Source organism: Amphibalanus amphitrite, unplaced genomic scaffold (assembly GCF_019059575.1).
Source record: "Amphibalanus amphitrite isolate SeventyFive unplaced genomic scaffold, NRLGWU_Aamphi_draft 000006F_arrow, whole genome shotgun sequence".
In the NCBI taxonomy this organism is placed as follows: domain Eukaryota; kingdom Metazoa; phylum Arthropoda; class Thecostraca; order Balanomorpha; family Balanidae; genus Amphibalanus; species Amphibalanus amphitrite.
This window is the reverse complement of record NW_024881502.1, coordinates 371,693-399,023: the sequence shown is the minus strand read 5'-3', so window position 1 is coordinate 399,023 and position 27,331 is coordinate 371,693. Positions and strand designations below refer to the sequence as shown.

The 27,331-nt window shown below is 55.1% G+C and overlaps 1 protein-coding gene across 1 annotated transcript in view; it reads left to right on the top strand.

Moving 5' to 3' along the window:
• The window catches only part of LOC122377876 (periodic tryptophan protein 2 homolog), a 35,981-nt gene extending 9,123 nt beyond the window's left edge, over window positions 1-26,858 (top strand). Inside the window, exons 4-20 of the mRNA XM_043358404.1 lie at window positions 2,216-2,310; window positions 3,066-3,194; window positions 3,820-3,937; window positions 4,695-4,847; window positions 5,901-6,046; window positions 6,483-6,711; window positions 9,047-9,254; window positions 9,759-9,907; window positions 10,852-10,999; window positions 17,424-17,521; window positions 21,258-21,316; window positions 21,905-22,085; window positions 24,561-24,708; window positions 25,049-25,223; window positions 25,533-25,751; window positions 25,989-26,214; window positions 26,477-26,858. Coding sequence (XP_043214339.1) covers window positions 2,216-2,310; window positions 3,066-3,194; window positions 3,820-3,937; window positions 4,695-4,847; window positions 5,901-6,046; window positions 6,483-6,711; window positions 9,047-9,254; window positions 9,759-9,907; window positions 10,852-10,999; window positions 17,424-17,521; window positions 21,258-21,316; window positions 21,905-22,085; window positions 24,561-24,708; window positions 25,049-25,223; window positions 25,533-25,751; window positions 25,989-26,214; window positions 26,477-26,669 — 2,674 coding nt within the window. The 3' untranslated portion in view covers window positions 26,670-26,858. The remainder of the gene's footprint in view (window positions 1-2,215; window positions 2,311-3,065; window positions 3,195-3,819; window positions 3,938-4,694; window positions 4,848-5,900; window positions 6,047-6,482; window positions 6,712-9,046; window positions 9,255-9,758; window positions 9,908-10,851; window positions 11,000-17,423; window positions 17,522-21,257; window positions 21,317-21,904; window positions 22,086-24,560; window positions 24,709-25,048; window positions 25,224-25,532; window positions 25,752-25,988; window positions 26,215-26,476) is intronic.
• The last annotated feature ends 473 nt before the right edge of the window (window positions 26,859-27,331 follow it).

Genomic DNA, 27,331 nt, shown 5'->3' with positions numbered 1-27,331 from the left:
GTTTTAAAGTGCAACAATTATTGATGCACGTCCCTGTACAGATAACCTTCTACATGTCCGAGATAATATCTGTCAATTTATAGCACAGGTTAGTTCTTGAGTTTTAGGTCAGATTTTAGTAGTTCTAGGTCCTTGAGGTAGGCTTTCCCCATGTCTAATGTGCGTGATGAGTGCGTCGAGGTGCTTTAGCTCCGTTCTTTCTTAGGTTTGTCAGACTCAAGTCTTATGGTGAAAACTGAAATAAAAACAAAGATGCTGAACTGTGAACACCATATTCCTTGTGGGTTCTTACGGGTCGTTTCCTTGGAATTTCCTCTCGGCAGTCTGAGAATACGAGATGTCGTCCTTTGAAAGTCCATGGTGCTGGGATAAATGCAGTAGGTAGGGGAGAGTGGGGCACATTCGTGCATGGGGCACATTCGTTTTCAGCAATTTATGGTTACACGAGTGACTGCACGAGCTAAAGGTAAATATGAAAATATGTCTATCATTGCCGCCCTTCGTTCACTGTAGGAGACAACACTGTACCTGATGTCATGCTTGATAAAAACGCAAATTTGTCATATTCGTGGGCTTTCCAAACTTTTCTCATATCATCCATTTTCGTGATCCTGACTCGGAAATGTGGTTTAGCTTTTCAAAATTGGGTCCGAAGAAGCTCACTCTATTCACGGAACTGCTGCAAACTTGTTTGTTGAAAAACTGTCATTTTTTCAATAAGAAATTTTGAATTATATTACAAATAGTGTTGTGGGGCAGGTTCGTGCACGCACTGCCTAGGGGCACATTCCTGCATATTTTTTTCGTTTTTGCGATTTATGACTTTATCTGTAGTAGCGACGCTCGCCTGACTCAGTCTCGGCTGCTTGCGACGTCGTGACAAGTAATTCACGTGACCCTTGGAGAGGTCACGGAGGCGGGTCGATGGCCGGCGGTTGGCACCAGGGTATATAGAACAACGGTTGGCACCAGGGTATATAGAACAACGTTGGCACATTCTTGTTGGTCAGCCAATTCTTTCTACATACGTTGTGCAATGCATTCCTGTGGAAAGGAATCAAGTAAAATGACCCCCTGCCCATTTCTTTTGGTAAATTTCTGGCAATGCCCGGTAATTCATTTAATTTTGCAGGGTGCACGGAAGTGCCCCACCCCATGCACGAATGTGCCCCATACCTGGGGCAGTTTCGTGCAAACGTTAAGAGTTATTAAAAGTCATTTTTTTCTAATAGAAGCGGTAACTTTAGAGGATAAGTTTTAAAGAGGAAAAATATGTGCAATAGTTCCTTTCCATACTACAATCAACAATTTTGCCGTTGCACTAACCAAAGAACAGATATATGGATTTATCCATTTTTTGCACGAATGTGCCCCACTCTCCCCTACATCACTTGAATCTTAAGTTAGTGCAGAAAAAATGTTTCGTCTAAAATCCATCTATTTTTGGTGATTTTTGCCAGCTGCGGCCAGTCCGTTGGTCCGATACCAAATCAGAGGACACAGGAGCGAAAGAACTTTGAAAGAGCTATTTATTGCGCCTTTTTGCGTCGTTGTAGCTCTTTTGGTTCATTACTTATTCGTCGATTTGTGAAAACAATTGTCAAAATCATTTTTTTCAGCATCATTATACCTGTGGCAACCTGCACTAATGACCTTATCATTGACTTGAGGCCAGAATGATAGAAAAGTCGCCGGCTGCGTGCGTGCGTGTGTGTGTTTCTTTTTTGTCTCTAAAGCCGCCTTACAATTGCGCCTGCAACGTGAAAAATAAATGATTGCTGATTTGGAATGCAATGTCAGCCAGCCTAACTGATATGTTTTCACATGTTAGTTAGCATATCGAATTCCATCTGGCACGATATAGATTATCGGGTTGACTGGGAGCACCAGGACCATAAGTGTGCTCCGTGTTACCTCCGTTTTTGGAGGTTTTCGTCGGAGCCTTTAATCTTTAGGGCCTGTCTTTTTCTTTTTGTCTTCGTCACTTCTTTCTTTTGTTTTGATGAAACCGATAGACCCTCGTTCCGGTGATGCCTTAGCATTGCCGACCGCGTGTGCTCTGTGCTTGGAATAAAATGACACATGCTGTCGTTTTTGGCATCACCCTCAAGTTCCCAATTCATGTCGATGTTCATTTCTGTGATATCGAGGCCTGTGGCTTGGTGTGCACCGCGGCTCTGAGTAACCGGTTGGGTGTGCTGGGCCGCGTCGCCAGGAGCCGCTCGCAGACCATGCCGGTGGAGAGCCAGACTAACATCACGGCGCTGGCGCTGTCGCCCAACGGCCGGCTGCTCATCACCGTCAACGAGCGTGAGTCGAGCGCCCGCACTGGTCGCCGTGTATGCAGTTCAGTGCTGACGGGACCGCCGGACAGTACAGCCCAGCACGCCCTGACGGGGCTGCCGTGTACGCAGCTCAGTACTGACGGGACTGCGGGACGGTACAGCCCAGCGCGCGCTGACGGGGCCGCCGGGCTGTACAGCTCAACATGCACTGACGGGGTCGCCGTGACGTATACAGCCCAGCGCGCGCTGACGGGGCTGCCGGGCAGTACAGCTCAACATGCACTGACGGGGCCGCCGTAACGTATACAGCTTAGCACGTGCTGACGGGAGTCGGGACCCCGGGACAGTATAGTCGACTACAGAATGATGTTCCACTCCTCAGAAGCTATCAGTTGACGGGAGCGCTATAAGTTGTGCCGTTTATCACGCAATTAAGCGTGTCGATTGTGAGCATTGGGAGTGGACAAAGTTATGATTTGTGAACTCAGCCCGTGTGATGCGGCACAGCCTACCACTCCAGGCAAATAATTGCCTGTGAAAAGTGGAACATCATTCTGTAGTCGACTATACAGCTCGTCGCCGACCTAACCGCCGTATGTTCAGAGCAGGACGGACTGTGACTTTGTGTGCCACTGTGTGTGTATCCGGCTCTCGTCGGATGCCTTTGTGTGCCACTGTGTGTGTGTCCGGCTCTCGGCGGATGCCTGCCCACCGACTGCCGCTCGCCGCAGTGTGGGCCTGTGGTCTGTGACCGTCTCCGGCTGTCTGTGTCCCCGGCAGGTGGCGAGGCGCTCCTCATCAGCATGGCCTCGATGGCCGTGGTGCACCGTCACCGCTTCCACCGGCCCGTGCGTGCCGTCCAGTTCAGCCCCGACGGACGCTACTTCGCGCTCACCAAGGAGAACCTCGGTCAGTATTACCGAGAACCTCGGTCAGTATAACTGAGAACCTCGGTCAGTATTACCGAGAACCGCAGTCAGTATTAGGGAGAACCACGGTCAGTACCACGGAGAAGCTCGGTCAGTATTACCGAGAACCTCGGTCAGTATTACTGAGAACTTCGGTCAGTGTCATAGAGGACTTCGGTGTTAGGAAGAACCTCGGTCAGTACCAAGAAGAACCTCGGTCAGTACCAAGAAGAACCTCGGTCAGTACCAGGAAGAACATTGGGTCAGTGTAGAGGGAAACTCGGTCAGTACCAGTGAGAACCTTGGTCAGTATTAGGAAGAACCTGGGGTCAGTATTAGGGACAAAATGCCACCTCGGCTAGACTGCCGCCACCTTGCGAATGCTTACTAAGATGTTAGACAATGTCGACTGGTCGAGTGCGTTGGCTATGGTTGTCGTGTTCGACTGTTTCCTGTTCGTATTTGTATCTCGCTCTGAATGCGCTCATATCCCCATGTACCAACGCTGCTCTGTTCCAAAGCCGCCCGCGGGGCCCTGGCTGTGTGGTGAGCGGGTCGCTGCTCTGTTCCAAAGCCGCCCGTCGCGGCCCTGGCTGTGTTGTGAGCTGGCCGCTGCTCTGTTCCAGTCTTTGTGTACCGCACGCCGGGCGGACTGAACCGCATGTACAACCCGTTCGTTCTGGAGCGGGTCCTGCAGGGCAGCTACGACGCCACCCTGTCCCTGGCCTGGACGTCCGACTCCAGGTACGGGGGCTGCCGGGCGGGGTTTCATGTGACGCCCGACTCCAGGTAGGGGGCTGCCGGGCAGGGTTTCGTGTGACGCCCGACTCCAGGTAGGGGGCTGCCGGGCAGGGTTTCGTGTGACGCCCGACTCCAGGTAGGGGGCTGCCGGGCAGGGTTTCGTGTGACGTCCGACTCCAGGTAGGGGGCTGCCGGGCAGGGTTTCGTGTGACGCCCGACTCCAGGTAGGGGGCTGCCGGGCAGGGTTTCGTGTGACGTCCGACTCCAGGTAGGGGGCTGCCGGGCAGGGTTTCGTGTGACGCCCGACGCGGACAGGGCCGCCGTAGTGACCAGAGTGGAACGATTTGGGACACTCGGTGCGGTACTTACATGAACCGCCACTGAGCTCTTTCACATAAATCACCATGAGTGAGTGTGAAAGACGAAGTGGAATCCATTTCTCAATAATCTGGCAAAATATTAGCCCACCCATCTGCTACCGGCGACTTTTTGCGCCGATCTTTTCGTAATCACGTCATCAATAGGCAAGCGCCTTCACGAAGCGTCCTGTACTATCAGCCGCGTAGGCACGCAATAGTTGCTGTGAAACTAGTTGCTGTTCTCAACCTGCCACTCACTTCGTCGGGGTAATGGGTGTGATATTTTTTTATATTTCGCTTAAACGACTTTGATTCTTACAAGACCAAGATGGAGCTGCCGGAGCTCCCCTTTCAGCCCGGGTATGTCATCCGCCACATTGTCCCGTCCGATGCGCCCGCAGGCTGGTGGCTGCCGGCTCGGACGATATGTCGACGCGCATCTACCCGATCGAGGACATGGCCAACTTTGGCGTCACCTCGCTGGGCGGCCACAGCGCCGCCGTGCTGGGCGTCTTCTTCGAGAGCGAGTCGCTCGACTGCTACACGGTCAGCAGGTGAGTTCTGGACTCCGCTACACGGTCAGCAGGTGAGTGCTGGACTCTTATACAGTCAGCAGTGGGTGCTGGACTCCGCTACACGTCAGCAGAGGGTGCTGGACTCTCATACAGTCAGCAGTGGTGCTGGACTCTACACGGTCAGCAGGTGGGTGCTGGACTCCGCTACACGTCAGCAGAGGGTGCTGGACTCTCATACAGTCAGCAGTGGTGCTGGACTCTACACGGTCAGCAGGTGGGTGCTGGACTCCGCTACACGTCAGCAGGTGGGTGCTGGACTCTACACGGTCAGCAGTGGGTGCTGGACTCTACACGTCAGCAGGTGGGTGCTGGACTCTACACGGTCAGCAGTGGGTGCTGGACTCTACACAGTCAGCAGGTGGGTGCTGGACTCTACACGGTCAGCAGGTGAGTGCTGGACTCTACACGGTCAGCAGGTGGGTGCTGAGCTCTACACGGTCAGCAAGTGGGTGCTGGACTCTACACAGTCAGCAGGTGGGTGCTGAGCTCTACACGGTCAGCAAGTGGGTGCTGGACTCCGCTACACGGTCAGCAGTGGGTGCTGGGCTCTTATACAGTCAGCAGTGGGTGCTGGACTCCGCTACACGGTCAGCAGGGGGTGCTGGGCTCTACACGGTCAGCAGGTGGGTGCTGGACTCCGCTACACGGTCAGCAGGGGGTGCTGGGCTCTACACGGTCAGCAGGTGGGTGCTGGACTCCGCTACACGGTCAGCAGGGGGTGCTGGGCTCTACACGGTCAGCAGGTGGGTGCTGGACTCCGCTACACGGTCAGCAGTGGGTGCTGGACTCCGCTACACGGCAGCAGTGGGTGGATGACCTTGCGCTGACCTGCCGCCGCTGCGTGACGGGTCCGGTACCCCGCCACTGTGTGACGCGGCCCGTCGCCCTGTGACGACCCCCTCCCTGCCGCTGTGTGACGACCCTCCCTCCCTGCCGCTGTGTGACGGTCCCCTCCCCCCCTGTGACGGTCCCCTCCCCGCCCCTGTGTAACGGTCCCCTCCCTGCCGCCCTGTGACGGTCTCCCTCCCTCAGGAGCGGTCAGCTGTGCTGCTGGACGTGCAGTCACACGCTGGATGAGCTGCGGCCCAGGGAGCGCACCGGGAAGCAGCCGGCCGCGACCGAGCTGCCGCTGGATGACGGGCCGGAGGAGCAGCAGAAGGCCGAGCCGGCCGCCGACGGTACGGGGGGGGGGGGCGGAACTGGAGACGGATAATACGGAACTGGAGACGACGGATAATACGGAACTGGAGACGGATAATACGGAACTGGAGACGGATAATACGGAACTGGGGACGGGTGACACGGAACTGGGGACGGATGATACGGAACTGGGGACGGGTGACACGGAACTGGGGACGGATGATACGGAACTGGAGGCGGATATTACGGAAATGGGGACGCATAATACGGAACTGGATGCAGACGGGTGCGGAAGTGGCAGGAAGGGTACGGGGCTGGATCCGAAGGGTAGGGAGTTGAGTGCGGCATTGTGAAGGACCCGATACGGACCGTCCAGCGTGGCTCTCCCCAGTCACTGACCGGTCCACCCCACCCTCCCCAGCGGGGGCGGACGCCACTACCGCTGACCGATCCACCCCTTCCTGCCTTCCCCAGCGGCGGGCTCCGACTCTGACGACGACGACCGGCTGCCGCGCGCCAAGTACAAGCAGCGCGCCAAACACTTCCTGCTGGACGTGGTGCGCGAGGGCGGCTCCGGCTCCGGTCGGATCGAGCTGAGCTCGGCCGACTTCCACCGCGCCCGGCGCGTGCTCGTCTCCGGCTACACCAACGGCGCGTTCCTCATCCACGAGATGCCCGACGCCGCGCTGATCCACTCACTGAGGTAGGGGGCTGATCCACTCAGGTACGGAACTGATCCACCCTCTGTGGTACGGAACTGATCCACTCACTGAGGTACGGAGCTGATCCACTGTCTGAGGTATGGAACTGATCCACTCCCTGAGGTAGGGAGCTGATCCACTCACTGAGGTACGGTACTGACTACTGATACACTCAGGTACGGAACTGATCCACTTACTCAGGTACGAAACCGATCCACTCTCGGTATAGGTCTACACTCTGAACCATGTGAGGGTGTGCGATAGTCATTTCTTATTTCTTACACTACGGTGTGCCGATCCCTCGGGCCGGATCGGTGGTATCTGTACTGACCCTTCCAGTCAGCTAAATTAGTGGGTTTGGGCTACCACCCGTATACGCTCTCTGACATCTCGAGCGCCCACCTCGGACCCCGAGGCTGGAGACTGGCAGCGGGGCCGGCCCGCTCCGTGAAGCTGACGGGTCGGCGCCCCAGCCGGGGGACTGGGGTCGCCACGCAGTTACCAAGTTCTGAGCTGAACGCAAACTTTCGCTGCATGCTTGCATAATTTTTATAGGAATAAGGGATGTCCCGAAGTTCTCGTGGCTGTTATTTAATGTTAACCTCGTATGTTTCTTGACGCCGTGTTAATTACTGCACTTTAGATTCCATCAATTTTCATAATTCTCACAGACTGCGATGTCACGTCCTTGAAATTCGCGGACATCACATGAAACGCAATGTCGCATTTTCTGCCCCTTGCACTTCCTGAAGTATCTAGCATTTAAGTAGGTGAAGATAACTGCAACGACCTTTGTTTGTTTGTTTGTTTGTTTGTTTGTTTGTTTGTTTGTTTGCTTATTTATTAAATGCAGTGCTCAATTTGCTAAGTTCTTCAACGTGCACCCACGAGATCTGATTTTGACGTGATATGCTCCTGTGTCTGTATGTCTGCAGTCTGTGTCAGTGTGTCGGTCCGGAATTTAGTGATGTCAATTACGGAAAATCGGAATACCGATACCAAACCAAATACCAACCAAAACCGTGGAGAAATACCGAAACCAAACCAACTTGGGAACATGAGGAAAATACCAACTTTTTACCGATTCCTTAGCCTCTTAAACATTAGCGAGGGTTCATGATACTAACAAAATACCAAACACATTAGGATTGAAATACCAAATACCGAGTTGGTATCGGTATACCAAAAAGTTGGTATCCGATTGACATCTCTAGTCCGGATGGTGTCACTGTGTGTCGGACCAGGTGGTGTCAGTGTGTGTCGGACCAGGTGGTGTCACTGTGTCTGTGTCACAGTGTATCGCACCAGGTGGTGTCACGGTGTCTGTGTCGGACCGGGTGGTGTCACTGTGTCTGTCTGTGTCACAGTGTGTCGGACCAGGTGGTGTCACGATGTCTGTGTCACAGTGTATCGCACCAGGTGGTGTCACGGTGTCTGTGTCAGTGTGTCGGACCGGGTGGTGTCACTGTGTCTGTCTGTGTCACAGTGTGTCGGACCAGGTGGTGTCACGGTGTCTGTGTCACAGTGTATCGCACCAGGTGGTGTCACGGTGTCTGTGTCAGTGTGTCGGACCGGGTGGTGTCACTGTGTCTGTCTGTGTCACAGTGTGTCGGACCAGGTGGTGTCACTGTGTCTGTGTCAGTGTGTCGGACCAGGCGGTGTCACGGTGTCTGTGTCAGTGTGTCGGACCAGGTGGTGTCACGGTGTCTGTGTCAGTGTGTCGGACCAGGTGGTGTCACGGTGTCTGTGTCACAGTGTGTCGGACCAGGTGGTGTCACTGTGTCTGTCTGTATCAGTGTGTCAGACTAGGTGGTGTCACTGTGTCAGTGTGTCGGACCAGGTGGTGTCACTGTGTCAGTGTGTCGGACCAGGTGGTGTCACTGTGTCTGTCTGTGTCAGTGTGTCGGACCAGGTGGTGTCACGGTGTCTGTGTCAGTGTGTCGGACCAGGTGGTGTCACGGTGTCAGTGTGTCGGACCAGGTGGTGTCACTGTGTCTGTCTGTGTCAGTGTGTCTGACCAGGTGGTGTCACTGTGTCTGTGTCAGTGTGTCGGACCAGGTGGTGTCTCTGTGTCTGTGTCTGTCACAGTGTGTCGGACCAGGTGGTGTCACTGTGTCTGGGTCACAGTGTGTCGGACCAGGTGGTGTCACTGTGTCTGTGTCTGTGTGTCGGACCAGGTGGTGTCACTGTGTCTCTGTCTGGTGTCACAGTGTGTCGGACCAGGTGGTGTCACTGTGTCTGTCTGTGTCACAGTGTGTCGCACCAGGTGGTGTCACGATGTCTGTGTCACAGTGTGTCGGACCAGGTGGTGTCACGGTGTCTCTGTCTGTGTCACAGTGTGTCGGACCAGGTGGTGTCGTCGGTGGCGCTGAGCCCGGCCGGTGACTGGGTGGGCCTGGCCTGCTCCGGCCTGGGCCAGCTGCTCGTCTGGGAGTGGCAGTCTGAGACGTACATCCTCAAACAGCAGGGACACCAGAACAACATGACATCGCTGGCCTACGCGCCCGGCGGCGACCTGCTCGTCACCGGCGGGGAGGACGGCAAGGTCGGTCACCAGAGGGGGCACGGGATCGAGCGGTCACCAGAGGCGGTCAGAGGAGGGGTCACCGGTGGGGGCAGGGGAGGGGTCACCGGCGGGGACAGGAACGGGTCGGGAGGGGTTGAGAAGATCGGTCAGTGACAGGGGAGGGGCGCGGAGGCCAGCCCATAGGTAGAATTTGGACACGACGTATTCAACCATTGGACGTGGACCTGCATTACTTACCTTAGTACAGATTCAAAGAAACAGGTGTTTCTACTATAAGGTTTGATTATGACCTTTGGTAAGGCTTATCTTGTCCCTGGATACTTTTAGTGCGCGGGCGCGTCCTAAAGCGATCCTCGTCTGCTTGGGTTACCTTTGGACGCCCCCCCCCCCCCATTGTGACCCACTGATCACTGGGTGTGACCCGGTGGCCGTCCATCTGCTCTTGGACCGCCGCTGGACGCGCACCTCCTGTGACCCCACTGACGGCTCTGTGTGTGTGTGACGTGTGTATATGGGGCGCAGGTGAAGGTGTGGAACACGCTCTCCGGCTTCTGCTTCGTCACGTTCGTGGAGCACTCGGCGGCCGTCTCGGGCGTGGCCTTCACCCAGTCGGGGAAGGCGGTGCTGTCCGCCTCGCTCGACGGCACCGTGCGCGCCTTCGACCTCACCAGGTGGGCAGGGGGACGCCTTCGATCTCACCAGGTGAGAAGGGGCCGCCTTCGACCTCACTAGGTGAGAAGGGGCCGCCTTCGATCTCACCAGGTGAGAAGGGGGCCTCTGACCTAACCAGGTGAGAAAGGGCCGCCTTCGACCTCACCAGGTGGGCAGGGGGCCGCCTCTGACCTGACCAGGTGAGCAGGGGGCCGCCTCTGACCTGACCAGGTGAGCAGGGGGCCGCCCTCGACCTCACCAGGTGAGAAGGGGGCCTTCGACCTGACCAGGTGAGCAGGGGACCGCCTCTGACCTGACCAGGTGAGAAAACACGGCACGGTCGAGGCTGTCTGCCTCACCACGACAGATGGTGGGGGGGGGGGGGGGGCAGCAGCATGCAGCAGACACCACTGGTCGGGACGGGACTCAGGGAATTCAACTGATTGTGTGCAGGTCCAAACGTGTGGTTGAATTTAACTCATTTGCTACGTTTTGATGCTCCATTGTGTCGTATTTGATTTGTTTTTTGTTTTGTTGGGTTAGGCCCTTTCGGTCCAATTAGACCATTTCAGAGCCGGGAGGATGATAGGATGTAGGGGGAGACATTGGTCTGGGCAGGCACCCTAGTGAGTCGCCGGGGCTGAGCCCGTCCAGAGGACAGGCCACCCAGCCCCAAGGCACTCTCTGCACCCGGCTACGGGGTGCGCTCCCTCAGGAGCAGCGGTGCCGCTCCAAGGGAGCAGCCCGCATGAGATAAAGTTGCCTGTCCAGCCCGGAGGGGGGTTGCGGCGTGGAGGAGAAGGATTTCAGTATCCTGAGGATAGAAGCACGGAACGGTGATTGTGTCGCACCCAGACAGTTAAACGCATAGTCCATGTATTGATACTTCGTGTCCACTGTCATGTAGCCCCGTAATATATGTAGCTCACCGCTGACTGTGCGCGCCATCTGTCGCCGTCTGCAGGTACCGTAACTTCCGTACGCTGACGTCGCCGCGGCCAGCGCAGTTCGCTTGTCTGGCGGTGGACAGCAGCGGTGAGCTGGTGGCCGCTGGCGCCCAGGACCTGTTCGAAATCTACCTCTGGTCGCTGCAGCTCGGAAAACTGCTCGAGGTCCGTGGCACGGGAACTCAATGGCGTGTGGTATATAGGATATAACTTCTATCAGACTAACAGTTCACTGGCAGGCTGTGGTATATAGGATATAACTTCTATCAGACTAACAGTTCACTAGCAGGCTGTGGGTTATAGGATATAACTTCTATCAGACTAACAGTTCACTGGCAGGCTGTGGGTTATAGGATATAACTTCTATCAGACTAACAGTTCACTGGCAGGCTGTGGGTTATAGGATATAACTTCTATCAGACTAACAGTTCACCAGCAGGCTGTGGGTTATAGGATATAACTTCTATCAGACTAACAGTTCACTGGCAGGCTGTGGGTTATAGGATATAACTTCTATCAGACTAACAGTTCACTAGCAGGCTGTGGTATATAGGATACGGGCCGGCCTAGGTCGGCCGATGGACGGCTCCGCGAGGGCCATCCAAAGGTAGCCTTTGGCGGTGGCCCGGGCCCCGGTGGCGAGGAGCATTTTTAAGTCCCCGCCCTTTTTTTAACTCAAGTCAAAGTCGCCAGTTTTAGACACCTTTCGCTTACCCCAAGCGCTCAAAACTACAGCAATAACACGTTTTATCCTGCAGTGGAACTGCAGAGGCTTGCGTTCTAGCACTCCAGAACTGCAAGCACTAATCCGCTCTCAGCGACCTTTGGTTGCTTGCATCCAAGAAACCAAACTCAGATCTGAGTCCAGGTTCCCCATGAAAGGATTTTCGGTTTTTCGCAGGGACCTTGCTACTGAAACCGTCGCGCACGGAGGTGTTATGGTTCTGGTCCATAACGCCGTGCCTGCGAGATGTATTGATTTAAGCTCGCCCCTTCAGGCGGTAGCGGTCCGCATTCATCTAGGCCAGCGTGACATCACTGTGTGCTCACTTTACTGTCCCCCTGGCGCAGCTCTTCCTCTTCTGGAACTACGCCGGCTAATTGCCGAGCTCCCTCCACCTGTGATGCTTCTGGGTGATTTTAACTCTCACCACTCTGCTTGGGGATGTGATTCTGTGTGTACACGCGGTCGACTTTTAGCGTCCTTGATAGACGAGGAGGGCCTTTGTGTTTTAAACACTGGTGCTGCTACCCATTTCACCATGCCGTCGGGACATTCATCAGTTCTAGATCTCAGCCTTGTCAGTCCACACCTTGTGCCGCTTTTTACGTGGCGAGTGGACGCGGACTCTTTTGGTAGTGACCATTTCCCCATATGGCTTGAACTGCGTGAGCGGCCCTCGGTTGGCTGCCGGCCACCGAGATGGAACCTGCGGAGGGCAGACTGGGAGAAATTTCAAACGTGCTTGGAGGATGCTCTCTCATCTGACCCTACAGATGATCTGTCAGTAACCGATTTCACCTCCTTACTCATTGAAGCAGCCAAGGCATCCATTCCTCGTACATCGGGGGCGCCTTCTCGCCGGCCGGTCCCATGGTGGTCCGATGCGTGTCGAGACGCCATCAGAGCGCGGAAACGAGCGCTGCGCGCTTTCAGGCATAACTGCACCACCGCAAACATGATCGCGTTTAGAAAAGCCAGAGCGTTCGCTAGGTGGACGGTCAAGAAAGCTAAACACGAATCCTGGGTGGAATACATCAGCCAGCTTAACAGATTCACGCCAATCTCCGAGGTTTGGTCCCGTATAAAACGTATATCAGGTCGTTTCTCCTCATCCCCTCTTCCTGTTCTGAGTGTGTTTGGCAGAAATGTGTTGAACCCAGCTGATGTAGCGTACGAAATAGGCCGTGCGTTACATGACCGCTGTGTCGGTGACTGTTCTGACCCCGACTTCGCCCGCCATCGTGCTCGGTGCGAATCGACTGGCGTCAATTTTAACACATCACAACATTTTAGCTACAATGATCCCTTTACTATGGAAGAGTTAAAGTCCGCTATAGGTGGCCTGAAGTGTGTCGCAGAAGGCCCTGATCTTGTACACAATGAGATGCTTCGGCGTCTCCCGTCACCGGGACTTGAAGCATTGCTCCATCTTTTCAATGCGCTCTGGGAAAGAGGGCTGTATCCCGAAACATGGCGGACGGCCATCATTATCCCGGTGCTGAAGGCTGGTAAAAGCGGGCTTGATCCGCTTCACTACCGCCCTATTGCGTTGACATCTGCCCTGGGCAAGCTGCTTGAGCGAGTTGTAAACGCGCGTCTCGTCTGGTTTCTGGAGGAACAAGGTGTTTTATCTAACTCGCAGTGCGGTTTCAGAAAGTATCGGAGCACAGTAGACCACATTTTAGCCCTTGATACCGAGGTTCGTTGCGCATTTAGGCGGAAGCGACACATTGGTGCATTGTTTTTCGACATTGAGGCTGCGTATGATACCACTTGGCGTTTCGGTATTTTACAAAAGCTTTTCAAGTACGGTATACGCGGTACAATGGGCCATTTCCTCGCCAGCTTTTTATCTAACCGGTCTTTCAGAGTCCGTGTCGGTGGCAACCTCTCAGAGCAGTTCCCCCAGGTCAACGGTGTCCCCCAAGGAGGAGTCCTAAGTGTCGTGCTGTTCGGGGTAATGATTAACGATATTGCCGATCACCTGCCCCCTTCCATTGGCCGTGCCCTTTTTGTGGATGACTTCTCTATCTGGGCCAGTGGTGCAACCACACGTATAGTAGAGAGACAGCTCCAGTTGGCAATTAAAAGATTAGAAAACTGGAGTGCTGTTAACGGACTACGATTCTCGACAGCCAAAACTGTAGGTGTCCACTTTTGCCGTTTTCGCCGTAATTGCCCTGACTTCTCTGTCAGGCTAAGGGGTGCAGTGATCCCTGTGAAGTCGGAGGTGAAGTTTCTTGGGATGGTAATAGACAGCCGTCTTACCTACCGCACTCACCTGAAAGAGCTCCGCGACCGATGTTTTCGAGCTATGAATGTTTTGAAATGTGTTGCGCGTACCTGCTATGGGGCGGATCGTAAGACACTGCTCTTGCTTTATCGTGCTCTTGTCCGTTCTAGACTTGACTACGGCTGTTTTATATACGATAACGCCACGGAGACCTCGAAACGTATTCTGGACTCTGTGCACCATACTGCTCTTCGTATTGCCACTGGTGCGTTCCGGACCACCCCAGTAGCCAGCCTCCTTGTAGAGGCCCACGAGCCACCTCTTGCCTTGCGTCGCCAGCTACTGGGCATGAGATATACCATAAAACTCCGCCAGTTGCCTTCCCACCCTGCCTATGATGCAGTTTTCTCACGTGCCAACCTGGCGCTTTTCAGAACCGGAGAAGGTGCACGTACTGTCCGCTACCCCCTTTCTGCTCTCGTATGCAATCGCTGCTCTCGGAAGCTCAAATTAAACTTCGGGGGGTCATGCGTAAGGAGTGGCCATCTGTCCCACCGTGGAGACAAGTCCCGCCAAAGGTGGACCTTTCCCTCACCGATGTGAGAAAAGGCGACATCCCTCCAGCTGTTTTAAAGGCTCGTGCGCTGGAACATATTTCAAGGTACTCTGACTACATAGCCTGTTATACTGACGGCTCAAAGACTGATGACGGTGCCGGGTGTGCTTTCGTCTGCGGCGACGCTGTGCGGTGTTTTACCTTACCTAAACATGCATCCGTTTTTTCCTGCGAATTGGTCGCTATCCTCAAACTCCTGTGTTTTATCGAGATTAATCCCGCTCGGTCATATGTTATTCTTTCTGACTCATTGAGTGGTCTCCAGTCCTTGTCACAATTCTATCCTTCTGACCCCCTCGCACAGGAGATTCTTCTTCGTGTGACAGCCCTCGACCGAGAGGGTACGTCGGTGTCTTTTTGCTGGATCCCTAGCCACGTCGGTATTCACGGCAACGAACGGGCGGACCGAGCTGCGAACCATGCTGCGCAGTATCCGTGCTCCCGCCGATTCCCTCTACCCGCCAGGGACTTTGTACCGGCGGTGGGCTCTTTCCTCCTCGGAAAGTGGCAGGAGGCCTGGAGCCAATCCCACGGTAACAAACTTTTACGTATCAAGCCAGGTTTAGCTACCTGGTTGTCGGCCTCACGCAGATCGCGACGCGAGGAGGTGGTCCTCTGCCGGCTTCGTACCGGGCACACTTATGGCACCCATGGGTTCCTTATCGGCGTTGGCTCCAGGCCTATTTGTACCAGATGTGGTGACCGACTTTCGGTCCGACACGTCTTGGTCGAGTGCCCGAGACTGGACGCTGAGCGATTGCGGTTTTTTGGATTGCGTGGCCCCCAGCTCTCTTTGAGAACACTTCTCCGCGACGACTCCCCTTTTCTCGATTCCTTTCGCCTCTTTTCGTTCATCACGGCCTCCGGGCTTCAGGTGATTTTTAACCCCCGACTTTGAGGAAGATTGGTTAGATATGGGCGCCATATAGCCTCGTTGCTGGTGCGCCCTAAAACACCAAATCATCATCATCATAGGATATAACTTCTATCAGACTAACAGTTCACTGGCAGGCTGTGGTATATAGGATATAACTTCTATCAGACTAACAGTTCACTGGCAGGCTGTGGGTTATAGGATATAACTTCTATCAGACTAACAGTTCACTGGCAGGCTGTGGGTTATAGGATATAACTTCTATCAGACTAACAGTTCACTGGCAGGCTGTGGGTTATAGGATATAACTTCTATCAGACTAACAGTTCACTGGCAGGCTGTGGGTTATAGGATATAACTTCTATCAGACTAACAGTTCACTAGCAGGCTGTGGGTTATAGGATATAACTTCTATCAGACTAACAGTTCACTGGCAGGCTGTGGGTTATAGGATATAACTTCTATCAGACTAACAGTTCACTGGCAGGCTGTGGGTTATAGGATATAACTTCTATCAGACTAACAGTTCACTAGCAGGCTGTGGGTTATAGGATATAACTTCTATCAGACTAACAGTTCACTGGCAGGCTGTGGGTTATAGGATATAACTTCTATCAGACTAACAGTTCACTGGCAGGCTGTGGGTTATAGGATATAACTTCTATCAGACTAACAGTTCACTGGCAGGCTGTGGGTTATAGGATATAACTTCTATCAGACTAACAGTTCACTAGCAGGCTGTGGGTTATAGGATATAACTTCTATCAGACTAACAGTTCACTGGCAGACTGTGGGTTATAGGATATAACTTCTATCAGACTAACAGTTCACTGGCAGGCTGTGGGTTATAGGATATAACTTCTATCAGACTAACAGTTCACCAGCAGGCTGTGGGTTATAGGATATAACTTCTATCAGACTAACAGTTCACTGGCAGGCTGTGGGTTATAGGATATAACTTCTATCAGACTAACAGTTCACTGGCAGGCTGTGGGTTATAGGATATAACTTCTATCAGACTAACAGTTCACTAGCAGGCTGTGGGTTATAGGATATAACTTCTATCAGACTAACAGTTCACTAGCAGGCTGTGGGTTATAGGATATAACTTCTATCAGACTAACAGTTCACTAGCAGGCTGTGGGTTATAGGATATAACTTCTATCAGACTAACAGTTCACTAGCAGGCTGTGGGTTATAGGATATAACTTCTATCAGACTAACAGTTCACTGGCAGGCTGTGGGTTATAGGATATAACTTCTATCAGACTAACAGTTCACTGGCAGGCTGTGGGTTATAGGATATAACTTCTATCAGACTAACAGTTCACCAGCAGGCTGTGGGTTATAGGATATAACTTCTATCAGACTAACAGTTCACTGGCAGGCTGTGGGTTATAGGATATAACTTCTATCAGACTAACAGTTCACTGGCAGGCTGTGGGTTATAGGATATAACTTCTATCAGACTAACAGTTCACTGGCAGGCTGTGGGTTATAGGATATAACTTCTATCAGACTAACAGTTCACTAGCAGGCTGTGGGTTATAGGATATAACTTCTATCAGACTAACAGTTCACTAGCAGGCTGTGGGTTATAGGATATAACTTCTATCAGACTAACAGTTCACTGGCAGGCTGTGGGTTATAGGATATAACTTCTATCAGACTAACAGTTCACTAGCAGGCTGTGGGTTATAGGATATAACTTCTATCAGACTAACAGTTCACTGGCAGGCTGTGGGTTATAGGATATAATTTCTATCAGACTAACAGTTCACTAGCAGGCTGTGGGTTATAGGATATAACTTCTATCAGACTAACAGTTCACTAGCAGGCTGTGGGTTATAGGATATAGCTTCTATCAGACTAACAGTTCACTAGCAGGCTGTGGGTTATAGGATATAACTTCTATCAGACTAACAGTTCACTAGCAGGCTGTGGGTTATAGGATATAACTTCTATCAGACTAACAGTTCACTAGCAGGCTGTGTCTGAGTGCCGGCCGCCGCCGCCCTCTGCTCTCTATGCCTGTCATCCGTGTGTGTTTGTGTGACGGTGTACTCCCTTACCCTGGTCCATGTGTGCGTACTGCGTGTGACGGTGTAGTTAGCGTCCTGACCCCGGCCTCTGTGTGCTCAGGTCATGTCGGGTCACGAGGGCCCCGTGGCCGGCCTGGCCTTCAGCCCGGACCCCACCTCCACGACACTCGCGTCGGTCAGCTGGGACAAGACGCTCAGGTAAGCACCCGCTCACCGTGCCAGCAACGAATAGACCGACGTCGTGGGAGGGGGGGGGGGGGGGCTGGGCGCAAAACGCGTGCTAGACTCCCATGTAATGCGTAATTTTTATTCAGTAAATGTTTCATCATTTAACCCTATTAGTGGCAGGGGGGTTGTTTTCATCCACCCCTCAGGTTTTTCGGGAATATCTCCGAAACCGCTGAAGCTACGATGCTGAAATTTTCTGACTTTTCCTAAAACTAAATTGGGCACATTCCCTGAAAATTTCAAGTTCATAACTTTACCAGGGGCGGCTCCAGAGCACTGGGAATTGGGGGATCCTATTCGTGAAGCGAGTCATTTGGGCGAAGATCACGATGCTGATGTATTATAACTGTATGCACCAGTTTTACGAACAGTGAATGAAAGGTATCATGTGATAACATATACAAAGTTATTGTGCATCCTCTTTTGACACGTTTTTGCTATAATAGGCGGATCCAGGCGTCCAAAAAGGGGGGGTATGTTTTACCTCCCAACATAGGTGCCCTGACACCGCCTATGCATGATCAATACAATTGCAGTCGTTCTCTCATAAGAAAATTGTAACATAACAAGACCATTAGTGTCATGCGGGGCAGCTGATGTAGATAGCGCAGGTGTAGTTACCTACCACCTACCTTGGTTGTTTTCTCTTTTGGCGGAAACACGGTCTCGACTTCCCCTCCTCGCTCGCCCAGGTGTCTGTGTCTGCCGATTCCTTCTTGCGTAGCTGAAAAACGCCCCGAGCGGAGGGGAAGAGACTTGGGAAGGAATGGGGTGACGGTGGGGCGGTGGGCGGGTCTGTTAGGATCCTAGTTTTACTCTCGCTGATGCACGTTGGTGTGGAACTCGTTCGGTGTAGGAAGACTATGGTGGTGATGTTTGCCAGCGTTGCCTTTCTTTCACGGATTTTGTTTTCTTGTTGGATTTTGCTGCTCACACATACATCACTCGCACTCAAGACTGAACAGTGAACATTCAATTCGACTAATGTGCCCCGCGCCCTTGCCGACGGCTCGCCGGCGGGCACCCGACTCCGTCTCCCGGCCGGCCCGGGCGCGGCGCCGCGGCGCGGCCGTCCCGGTTACCTGACCCGGCCGGCTCAAGGTCGGACCGGCTCTGTCCGCCGCTGCCAGCCCACGGCGGGCCCGGGGAGGGGTACTACACTACATTCTTCCATTGTCGTGGTAACATGCTTGGTGAGGGCAAACATTGGCATGATTTCTTTCCCATTAACCCTCGCCCGCACATGGGGGGGGGGGGGTTGCCACCCCCCCCCCCCCCCCAGGCAGTCTTTCTGCTCTGCACTCAACATTTTTAGAGCTAGAAGGCTGATTTTTCGTATAACTGCTTGTCTATCCTTTCTTGATGTCCACTGAAAATTTCAAGTTTCTGTGATTTTTGGTTTCGGAGATATGACCTTGTTTTTCAGGTCATGTCATGACCCAAATGGCCAATTCTCAACATCTTGCGTTTGCCATGGGCCTTGTGAGCTTTTGACACCCTGATTTCGGCCTTTTTTGCCAGTCTTAGGGGAGAGTGGGGCAAAGCGGCCACCCGGGGCAAAGCGGCCATCCATCATTTTAGTCCTCCACAGCTGGCGTCAGTTCCAATTTATGATTTCCAATTATACTTCTCTTTGCGGTCGTTCGAATGAGCCAGACCGGGGTTTCAGGCCCATCGCCATTGTTCTGTGAAACACGGAAAAGCATTTCTTGCTAGTTTACCAATTATGTTTACAATTTTTAAATGTTATTTTATTCCATAACCGTTTGGAATTTTTATAAGCGTTTTTGTCCATGCATTGCGTGGTTATCGTACATGCCTTCTACCAATTTTAATGCTTTTTACCCCACTAATAGCTGAGCTGGAATATTTTTGTCTCGGACGGTATGCGCGGGGCAAAGCGGCCGGGGCAAAGTGGCCAGCCCCCAATTGGCCATAAGTTGTTTACATCTGGATAAAAACATTATTTATATTCAAATGTGTCGTCATGCATTCATCTTGGCCACTTTTCGGTTACATGAGTTACCAAATTATGCAATTAAATGTTTTTCCAAGAAAATTCTTTCTTTGTTTAGCAATAGGTGGGAAGATAACAAAGTAAACATCCATCTTCCCTTAAACCTTGCCACCATCAAATACCCTAGTCGTGCATGAGGCAGCTATTCTGTTTCTCATATCGGGACTTGAGAAGTCGCCAGTGGCCGCTTTGCCTCAGGGATGGGGCAAAGTGGCCAATATGCTATAGGTTTAAAGTTTTGTCAATATCTCCCATATGTGAACGCCTTTGGAAATGAAACGCAGTTGGAATAAAAGACAATTTAATAGGGATCACATTGGTATAGAAAGAATCTTTCCAAGTTTAAAAATCAAGCGTCGGCATCGTTAGAAACGTTAGGGTGGCCGCTTTGCCCCACTCTCCCCTACCTCCCACCTATCATGGAACATGTTGTTCGACGATGTACAGGGGTCAAGGTCAGGGTCAAGGTCAACCTAGGTCATCTAAGATAATTGCGTTTTAGGCAAGCTGAATTTACTTTTTGTGAAGTTTTTTTTTTTGACTGCATTTTTGGTAAAAGATTCTCAGATCATGATTTCATGTAATATGGACCCAAAAACAATCGGTGCACACATCAGTATACACACAGACACACACAGACATACAAACACATATAATTGACCTTGACCTAACTTGACCTGAAATGACCTCAGCAGCAAAATTCTGGTCGGGTAGTGTGACAAAGAGGTTCTAGCTGGCTTGGCACCAGAAAACAGCATCGTCATCGGTATTTGATAAGCAGCGCACTTGATATCCAACGGTGACCCAAAACAGCAACATTTTTTAGTTTGACCTGACCTGGAAGGTCAATGACTGACCTGAGAAGGTAAAACTGGGTATCATTGGATTCGTCTCTTCCCAAAGAATCTTTTTGGTCTTTACTTCTAAGCTCTATCTCCAACAGGAACGAAATGGCGCGGGGGGGGGTGGCAACCACCCCCCCCCCCATGTGCGTTCTAGGATGGGAAAATGGCATGTGCGGGCGAGGGTTAATATTAAAGTATTGCCTGATTATCTCGTCTAGTGCTGCCATCTGTCGAAGGTTGTTCTCCCTAGTTGTTCTTCCTAGTGGTCGCCGCAGTCTGCCCCGACACTAATGTTCCGTGATTATCGCCGGCTCTAATACGGTCCCATTATCACCCTTTTTAGAAACAGTACCAACAAAAACCTTATTTACTATATTTTTTGTGTACCCCCAATCTCAATGATCTGTATCCGCCTATAATTTTTGAAAATGCATATTTTTAGGATCCATGTGAATTCCTGGTTCATTCTCTATCGATCGCCAAAAGTTGCGTTAAGATTGGTTCAGAAACCTGGCCGTGATAAACAGTCTAAAATGTTTCTGCAATTTGCCCGTTTTTACCCCCCTCTACCCCCTATTGACATTTTTTAATTTTTATTTTTTAGAAATGTAGATCACGTTGAGCGAAATCGAATGCCGTTTGAATTTTGAAAATCGGCCCGTTAGATCTCGAGATATCAGGGGGGGTCGTAAACAGCCCCCCCCCCCCCTGTCACTAATAGGGGTAGCCAGGAGCCTGCCACTAATAGGGTTAAATGTGGTCTTGTTTTTTGAGGAGTTGTCTCTTTAGCATCATTCGTCGTGATCTTGTGGTATGATCTTATACCATTTTGTGTGCGTTTCAGATTGTGGGACACGATAAACTCCAAGGGTCAGCGAGAAACTATTGATCTACTGTCAGACGGTGAGTCTGGTGCGACCGTTGTGCTTGATCTCGCTTATTGATGACCAATGACCATACAGTCCCGTCACATCATTTTTCATCTAGCGGTTGTATCACTGGGAGCCTTTTCATCACCTAGGGCCTGTCATGTGACCCTGTCACCCGGATGCAACCCCGATGTGTGTCGGAGTGACTCCAGAGTGGCCCGACCGCCCCCCCCCCCCCCGGGCAGGCCTGTCGGCTGTGTGACCCGCTGTGACCCCGCTGTTCCCCCGGGCAGGCCTCTCGGTGGCTGTGTGACCCGCTGTAACACGCTGTGACCCCCGGACAGGTCTGTCGGTGGCTGTGTGACCCGCTGTGACCCCGCTGTTCCCTCGGGCAGGCCTGTCGGTGGCTCTCTGTGACCCGCTGTGACCCCGCTGTTCCCGCGGGCAGGCCTGTCGGTGGCTCTCTGTGACCCGCTGTGACCCACCTCCCCCCATCCTGGCAGGCCTGTCGGTGGCGTACCGTCCGGACGGCGGTGTGACCTCTAGTGTGACCCACCTCCCCCCTTCTTGGCAGGCCTGTCGGTGGCTGTGTGACCCCGCTGTTCCCCCTTCCCTCGGACAGGTCTGTCGGTGGCGTACCGTCCGGACGGCGGCGAGCTGGCGGTGGCCACGCTCAGCGGCCAGATCCAGCTGTTTGACCCGGCCTGGGCGGCGCAGACGGGCGCCATCGAGGGCCGCGCCGACCTCGGCAGCGGCCGCGCAGACGCCGACCACGTCACCGCCAAAACCAGCCTGCAGGCCAAGTAGGGGACGCCGCCGCCGCCCGGCCCGGACCCGCTGTCCGCGCCAGAGTCCCGAGTGTCTGGTCATCCAGCGCCGAATTATCGACTGTCCGCAGCTCTCAGACTATAATTAACGTCAGGACGTGTTAAGTATGAAATATTATTTCGTCTCTGTTTGAATTCAAAACTCTAAAGCTGAAGCATGAGTTGTGGCAATAGTACGCCTCTTGAATTTACCTAACTGAGCTATCAGTAAAATAGTCTTGTCCTGACACACATCACCTACCCCCGTTCCGCAGAAAAGGGCGTTCAGCACTTTTTGTTACCCGCAGGCCCTCTGACCCCCCCCCCCCCCCCGCCAACACAGGGCGTTCAGCACGCTGTGTTACACGACATGACCCTCTGACCCCTCCCCCCCCCCACTGCTCACAGGGCGTTCAGCACGCTGTGTTACCCGCAGGCCCCTCTGACCCCTCCCCCCCCCCACTGCTCACAGGGCGTTCAGCACGCTGTGTTACCCGCAGGCCCTTCTGACCCCCCCCCCCCCCCACTGCTCACAGGGCGTTCAGCACGCTGTGTTACCCGCAGGCCCCTCTGACCCCTCCCCCCCCCCACTGCTCACAGGGCGTTCAGCACGCTGTGTTACCCGCAGGCCCCTCTGACCCCTCCCCCCCCCCACTGCTCACAGGGCGTTCAGCACGCTGTGTTACCCGCAGGCCCCTCTGACCCCTCCCCCCCCCCCACTGCTCACAGGGCGTTCAGCACGCTGTGTTACCCGCAGGCCCCTCTGACCCCTCCCCCCCCCCACTGCTCACAGGGCGTTCAGCACGCTGTGTTACCCGCAGGCCCCTCTGACCCCTCCCCCCCCCCCCACTGCTCACAGGGCGTTCAGCACGCTGTGTTACCCGCAGGCCCCTCTGACCCCTCCCCCCCCCCACTGCTCACAGGGCGTTCAGCACGCTGTGTTCCTCGCAGTCCCCTCTGACCCCTCCCCCCCCCCCACTGCTCACAGGGCGTTCAGCACGCTGTGTTACCCGCAGGCCCCTCTGACCCCTCCCCCCCCCCCCCACTGCTCACAGGGCGTTCAGCACGCTGTGTTACCCGCAGGCCCCTCTGACCCCTCCCCCCCCCACTGCTCACAGGGCGTTCAGCACGCTGTGTTACCCGCAGGCCCCTCTGACCCCTCCCCCCCCCACTGCTCACAGGGCGTTCAGCACGCTGTGTTCCTCGCAGTCCCCTCTGACCCCTCCCCCCCCCCCCACTGCTCACAGGGCGTTCAGCACGCTGTGTTACCCGCAGGCCCCTCTGACCCCTCCCCCCCCCCCCCACTGCTCACAGGGCGTTCAGCACGCTGTGTTACCCGCAGGCCCCTCTGACCCCTCCCCCCCCCCACTGCTCACAGGGCGTTCAGCACGCTGTGTTACCCGCAGGCCCCTCTGACCCCTCCCCCCCCCACTGCTCACAGGGCGTTCAGCACGCTGTGTTACCCGCAGGCCCCTCTGACCCCTCCCCCCCCCACTGCTCACAGGGCGTTCAGCACGCTGTGTTACCCGCAGGCCCCTCTGACCCCTCCCCCCCCCCCCACTGCTCACAGGGCGTTCAGCACGCTGTGTTACCCGCAGGCCCCTCTGACCCCTCCCCCCCCCCACTGCTCACAGGGCGTTCAGCACGCTGTGTTACCCGCAGGCCCCTCTGACCCCTCCCCCCCCACTGCTCACAGGGCGTTCAGCACGCTGTGTTACCCGCAGGCCCCTCTGACCCCTCCCCCCCCCCACTGCTCACAGGGCGTTCAGCACGCTGTGTTACCCGCAGGCCCCTCTGACCCCTCCCCCCCCCCCCCCACTGCTCACAGGGCGTTCAGCACGCTGTGTTACCCGCAGGCCCCTCTGACCCCTCCCCCCCCCACTGCTCACAGGGCGTTCAGCACGCTGTGTTACCCGCAGGCCCCTCTGACCCCTCCCCCCCCCCCACTGCTCACAGGGCGTTCAGCACGCTGTGTTACCCGCAGGCCCCTCTGACCCCTCCCCCCCCCCACTGCTCACAGGGCGTTCAGCACGCTGTGTTACCCGCAGGCCCCTCTGACCCCTCCCCCCCCCCACTGCTCACAGGGCGTTCAGCACGCTGTGTTACCCGCAGGCCCCTCTGACCCCTCCCCCCCCCCCACTGCTCACAGGGCGTTCAGCACGCTGTGTTCCTCGCAGTCCCCTCTGACCCCTCCCCCCCCCCCCACTGCTCACAGGGCGTTCAGCACGCTGTGTTCCTCGCAGTCCCCTCTGACCACTCCCCCCCCCCATCCACACAGGGCGTTCAGCACGCTGTGTTACACGGCAGGGCCCTCTGACCCCCCCCCCCCCCCCCACTGCTCACAGGGCGTTCAGCACGCTGTGTTACACGGAGGCCCCTCTGATCCCCTCCCCCCCCGCCCACACAGGGCGTTCAGCACGTTGTGTTACACGGCCGGGCCCTCTGACCCCCCCCCCCCCCCCATCCACACAGGGCGTTCAGCACGCTGTGTTACACGGCCGACGGCCGGTGCCTGCTGGCGGCCGGCCACTCGAAGAACGTGTGTATCTACCACTGCGCCGAGCGGCTGCTCATGGCCAAGTTCGAGATCACCCAGAACCGCTCCTTCGACGCCGTCGACGTGAGTGGACCGGCGGCAGCGACGGGCGACCGCCACTCGTGACTACAGCAAACGATTAGCGATTATTTCAGGGGGGGGGGTGGGAATGGCATTGAGAAGTTGATTAGAAAATATGTTTGTAACTTTGTAAGCATGCCCAATGGCAATGGCCAAGCTTTTGGTATGTTTAACGCTGAAACATTTGTTGACTATTAGTTGTGGACTTTTTGGCACAATGAATCCGTGTTCATGCCATTGGCGGTGTCGGAAGCTTTCTTCACCGCGCGGGGCGTGGTTACAATTGCGTCATGTATAAATGCTAACCTGCTGACGTGCTGACGTTTACCCGGCTCGTCTGCAGGACTTCATCCACAAGCGGAAGATGACCGAGTTCGGTAACCTATCGCTGGTGGAGCGGCGCGGGGAAGACGACGACGACATCCACCTGCGTCTGCCGGGCGCGCGGCGAGGCGACATGGCCGCGCGCGCCCTCCGGCCCGAGATCCGCGTGCTGGCTGTGCGCTTCTCACCCACAGGTCGGTCGGAGGGAGAGAGGGCCGCTCGGGAGACCGTGCTGTGAGCGGGAGGAATGGACAGTGTGTGGGCTCCCAGTCCAGCGCGGTCCCCGCCCGCTCAGCTCCTATAGCTGCTGTCTGACGAGCAGCGATCGCCTGCCGTGGTGCGCCTGTAGCGGCCCGGGCGGCCCACCTCAGTCCCTGACCCGCTCCGCCTGCCGTGGTGCGGCTGTAGCGGTCCGGGTGGGCGGCCTACCTCAGTCCCTGACCCGCTCCGCGTGCCGTGGTGGGGCTGTACCTCAGTCGCTGACCCGCTGCCCGGTCCGGCAGGCGAGTCGTGGGGCGCCGTCACCACCGAGGGCCTGCTCATCTACTCGCTCGACCCGACGCTGGTGTTCGAGCCGTTCCAGCTGGAAGAGGACATCACCGAGAGTTCCGTGCTCGCCAAACTGGCCGCCGGACACCGGGCACGCGCGCTCATCATGGCGCTGCACCTCAACCTGGAGCGCATCACGCGCCGCGTGGTCGAGAGCGTGCCTCTGACTGATGGTGAGGACCGGTGAACGGGGGCGGGGTCCCTCCGGCCGGCGGTGAGGGAAGGGTAGGGGAGCGGTGAGCACCGCGGGGGAGACGTGATTGGGGTTGGGGAGTTGCACGCCAGTAACTGCGGGGGGATTGCGTGCTCCCGGGGGAGGGAGGGGGGAGCTGCGCGCCGAGATGGGTGTGCGAATGTCGGGATACTTTCGCGACTGCTGGTGAAGTGTGCCGTCCCGCTGTGCCCCGCAGTGGAGTCGCTGGCCGCCGGCCTGCCCCACCGGTACGTCGAAAAGCTGTTGGCGTTCGTCTCGGCAGAGCTGGAGGGCACGCGCCACCTCGAGTTCTACGTGCAGTGGGCCGAGTGTCTGGTGCGCCAGCACGCCGGCTGGCTCCGCGCGCACGCCGGCCGCGTCACGCCCCTGCTGCGACACGTCCAGAAGGCGCTGACCACCAAACTCAGCGCCATCGGCAAAATGTGAGCCGCGCACAGCCCTGGGACCGAGCGGGCGGGGCGGGGACTGGGCACTGGGAGGTTTCTGATGTTTGGGGATGTCGACAATAATTCCAGTTAACTAGAATGATTTAGCGGTTATTACGGAAGCCGCTTGTTTTAGCAGGGACTGCGTCAGAAATCTTTTTTCGTGCTGCTTTTGTTGCAAAAAAGTAGATTGATTTTTTAATCGATTACAATTTACCATTGTATTCGAGTTGTGAATAAAACTCCTCTCATTTTGCAGCTGTGACCACAATAAGTACCTGCTGAGTTACCTGGGTCACCTGGGTCAGCTGCGCTCGGCCGAGCCGGCGCTGAAGCGGACCGCTGACTCTGACTCGGACTCTGACTCGGACCTGGAGGGCGCGGCGCCGCCAGAGCCGGTGGACAGTTCTGACTCGGAGGCCGCCGCTATGGTGGTGATCAGGGGCTCGTGACGGCGCTGTGAGCGGGGCCGGGTCCCCGCGGGCCTGCCGGGGAGGCGGCGGCCGGCCCTGCGGGGGCGGAGGTCCGCCGCACTCTGACACAAACGGTGAGCTGACCTCAGAGCTGCCCGCCCGCGGCGAGGTGATGTATAGTGTTGCCGATCAGCCGTCTCGTAATATATTTGCGATCCCAGAGACAAATGTTTGGACCATTTACGAGTCGCGAAGGTTTTACAGCGAGCCATTTAGCGCTGCGCTAACAAACCCGATGCTCGAGACGGCGTGTGTCGGTTTCTGTGGAAATGCGGTGTCCATCAGACAACAAAGCGCCCTGGGACGTAATATAGGACAAAGCGGTATTTGCTCCCAGACCAATCGTAGGTGGGACACTGCTGGTGTTAATGTATTCCGACGCTGAATCGCAGATGCTACTTCCTCCGCCATTGTCGCCTTTGATTGTGTCGGCTGTGTTAGAACTTCCCTCTGCCATTGTCGCCGTAGATTATGCTGTCGCGGAGTCCTAGCATACACACGGTGTTTCTCACGAGGCGTGGCCGGACGGTATAGTGCCCGATACAGGCCGGTCGCGTTCGCCGCTGAATGAACCATCGAACCAGCCCGGTCTCGCGTATCGCGCCCGTCCATCTGCGGTCAATGAGAGCCCGCGCCGCGGC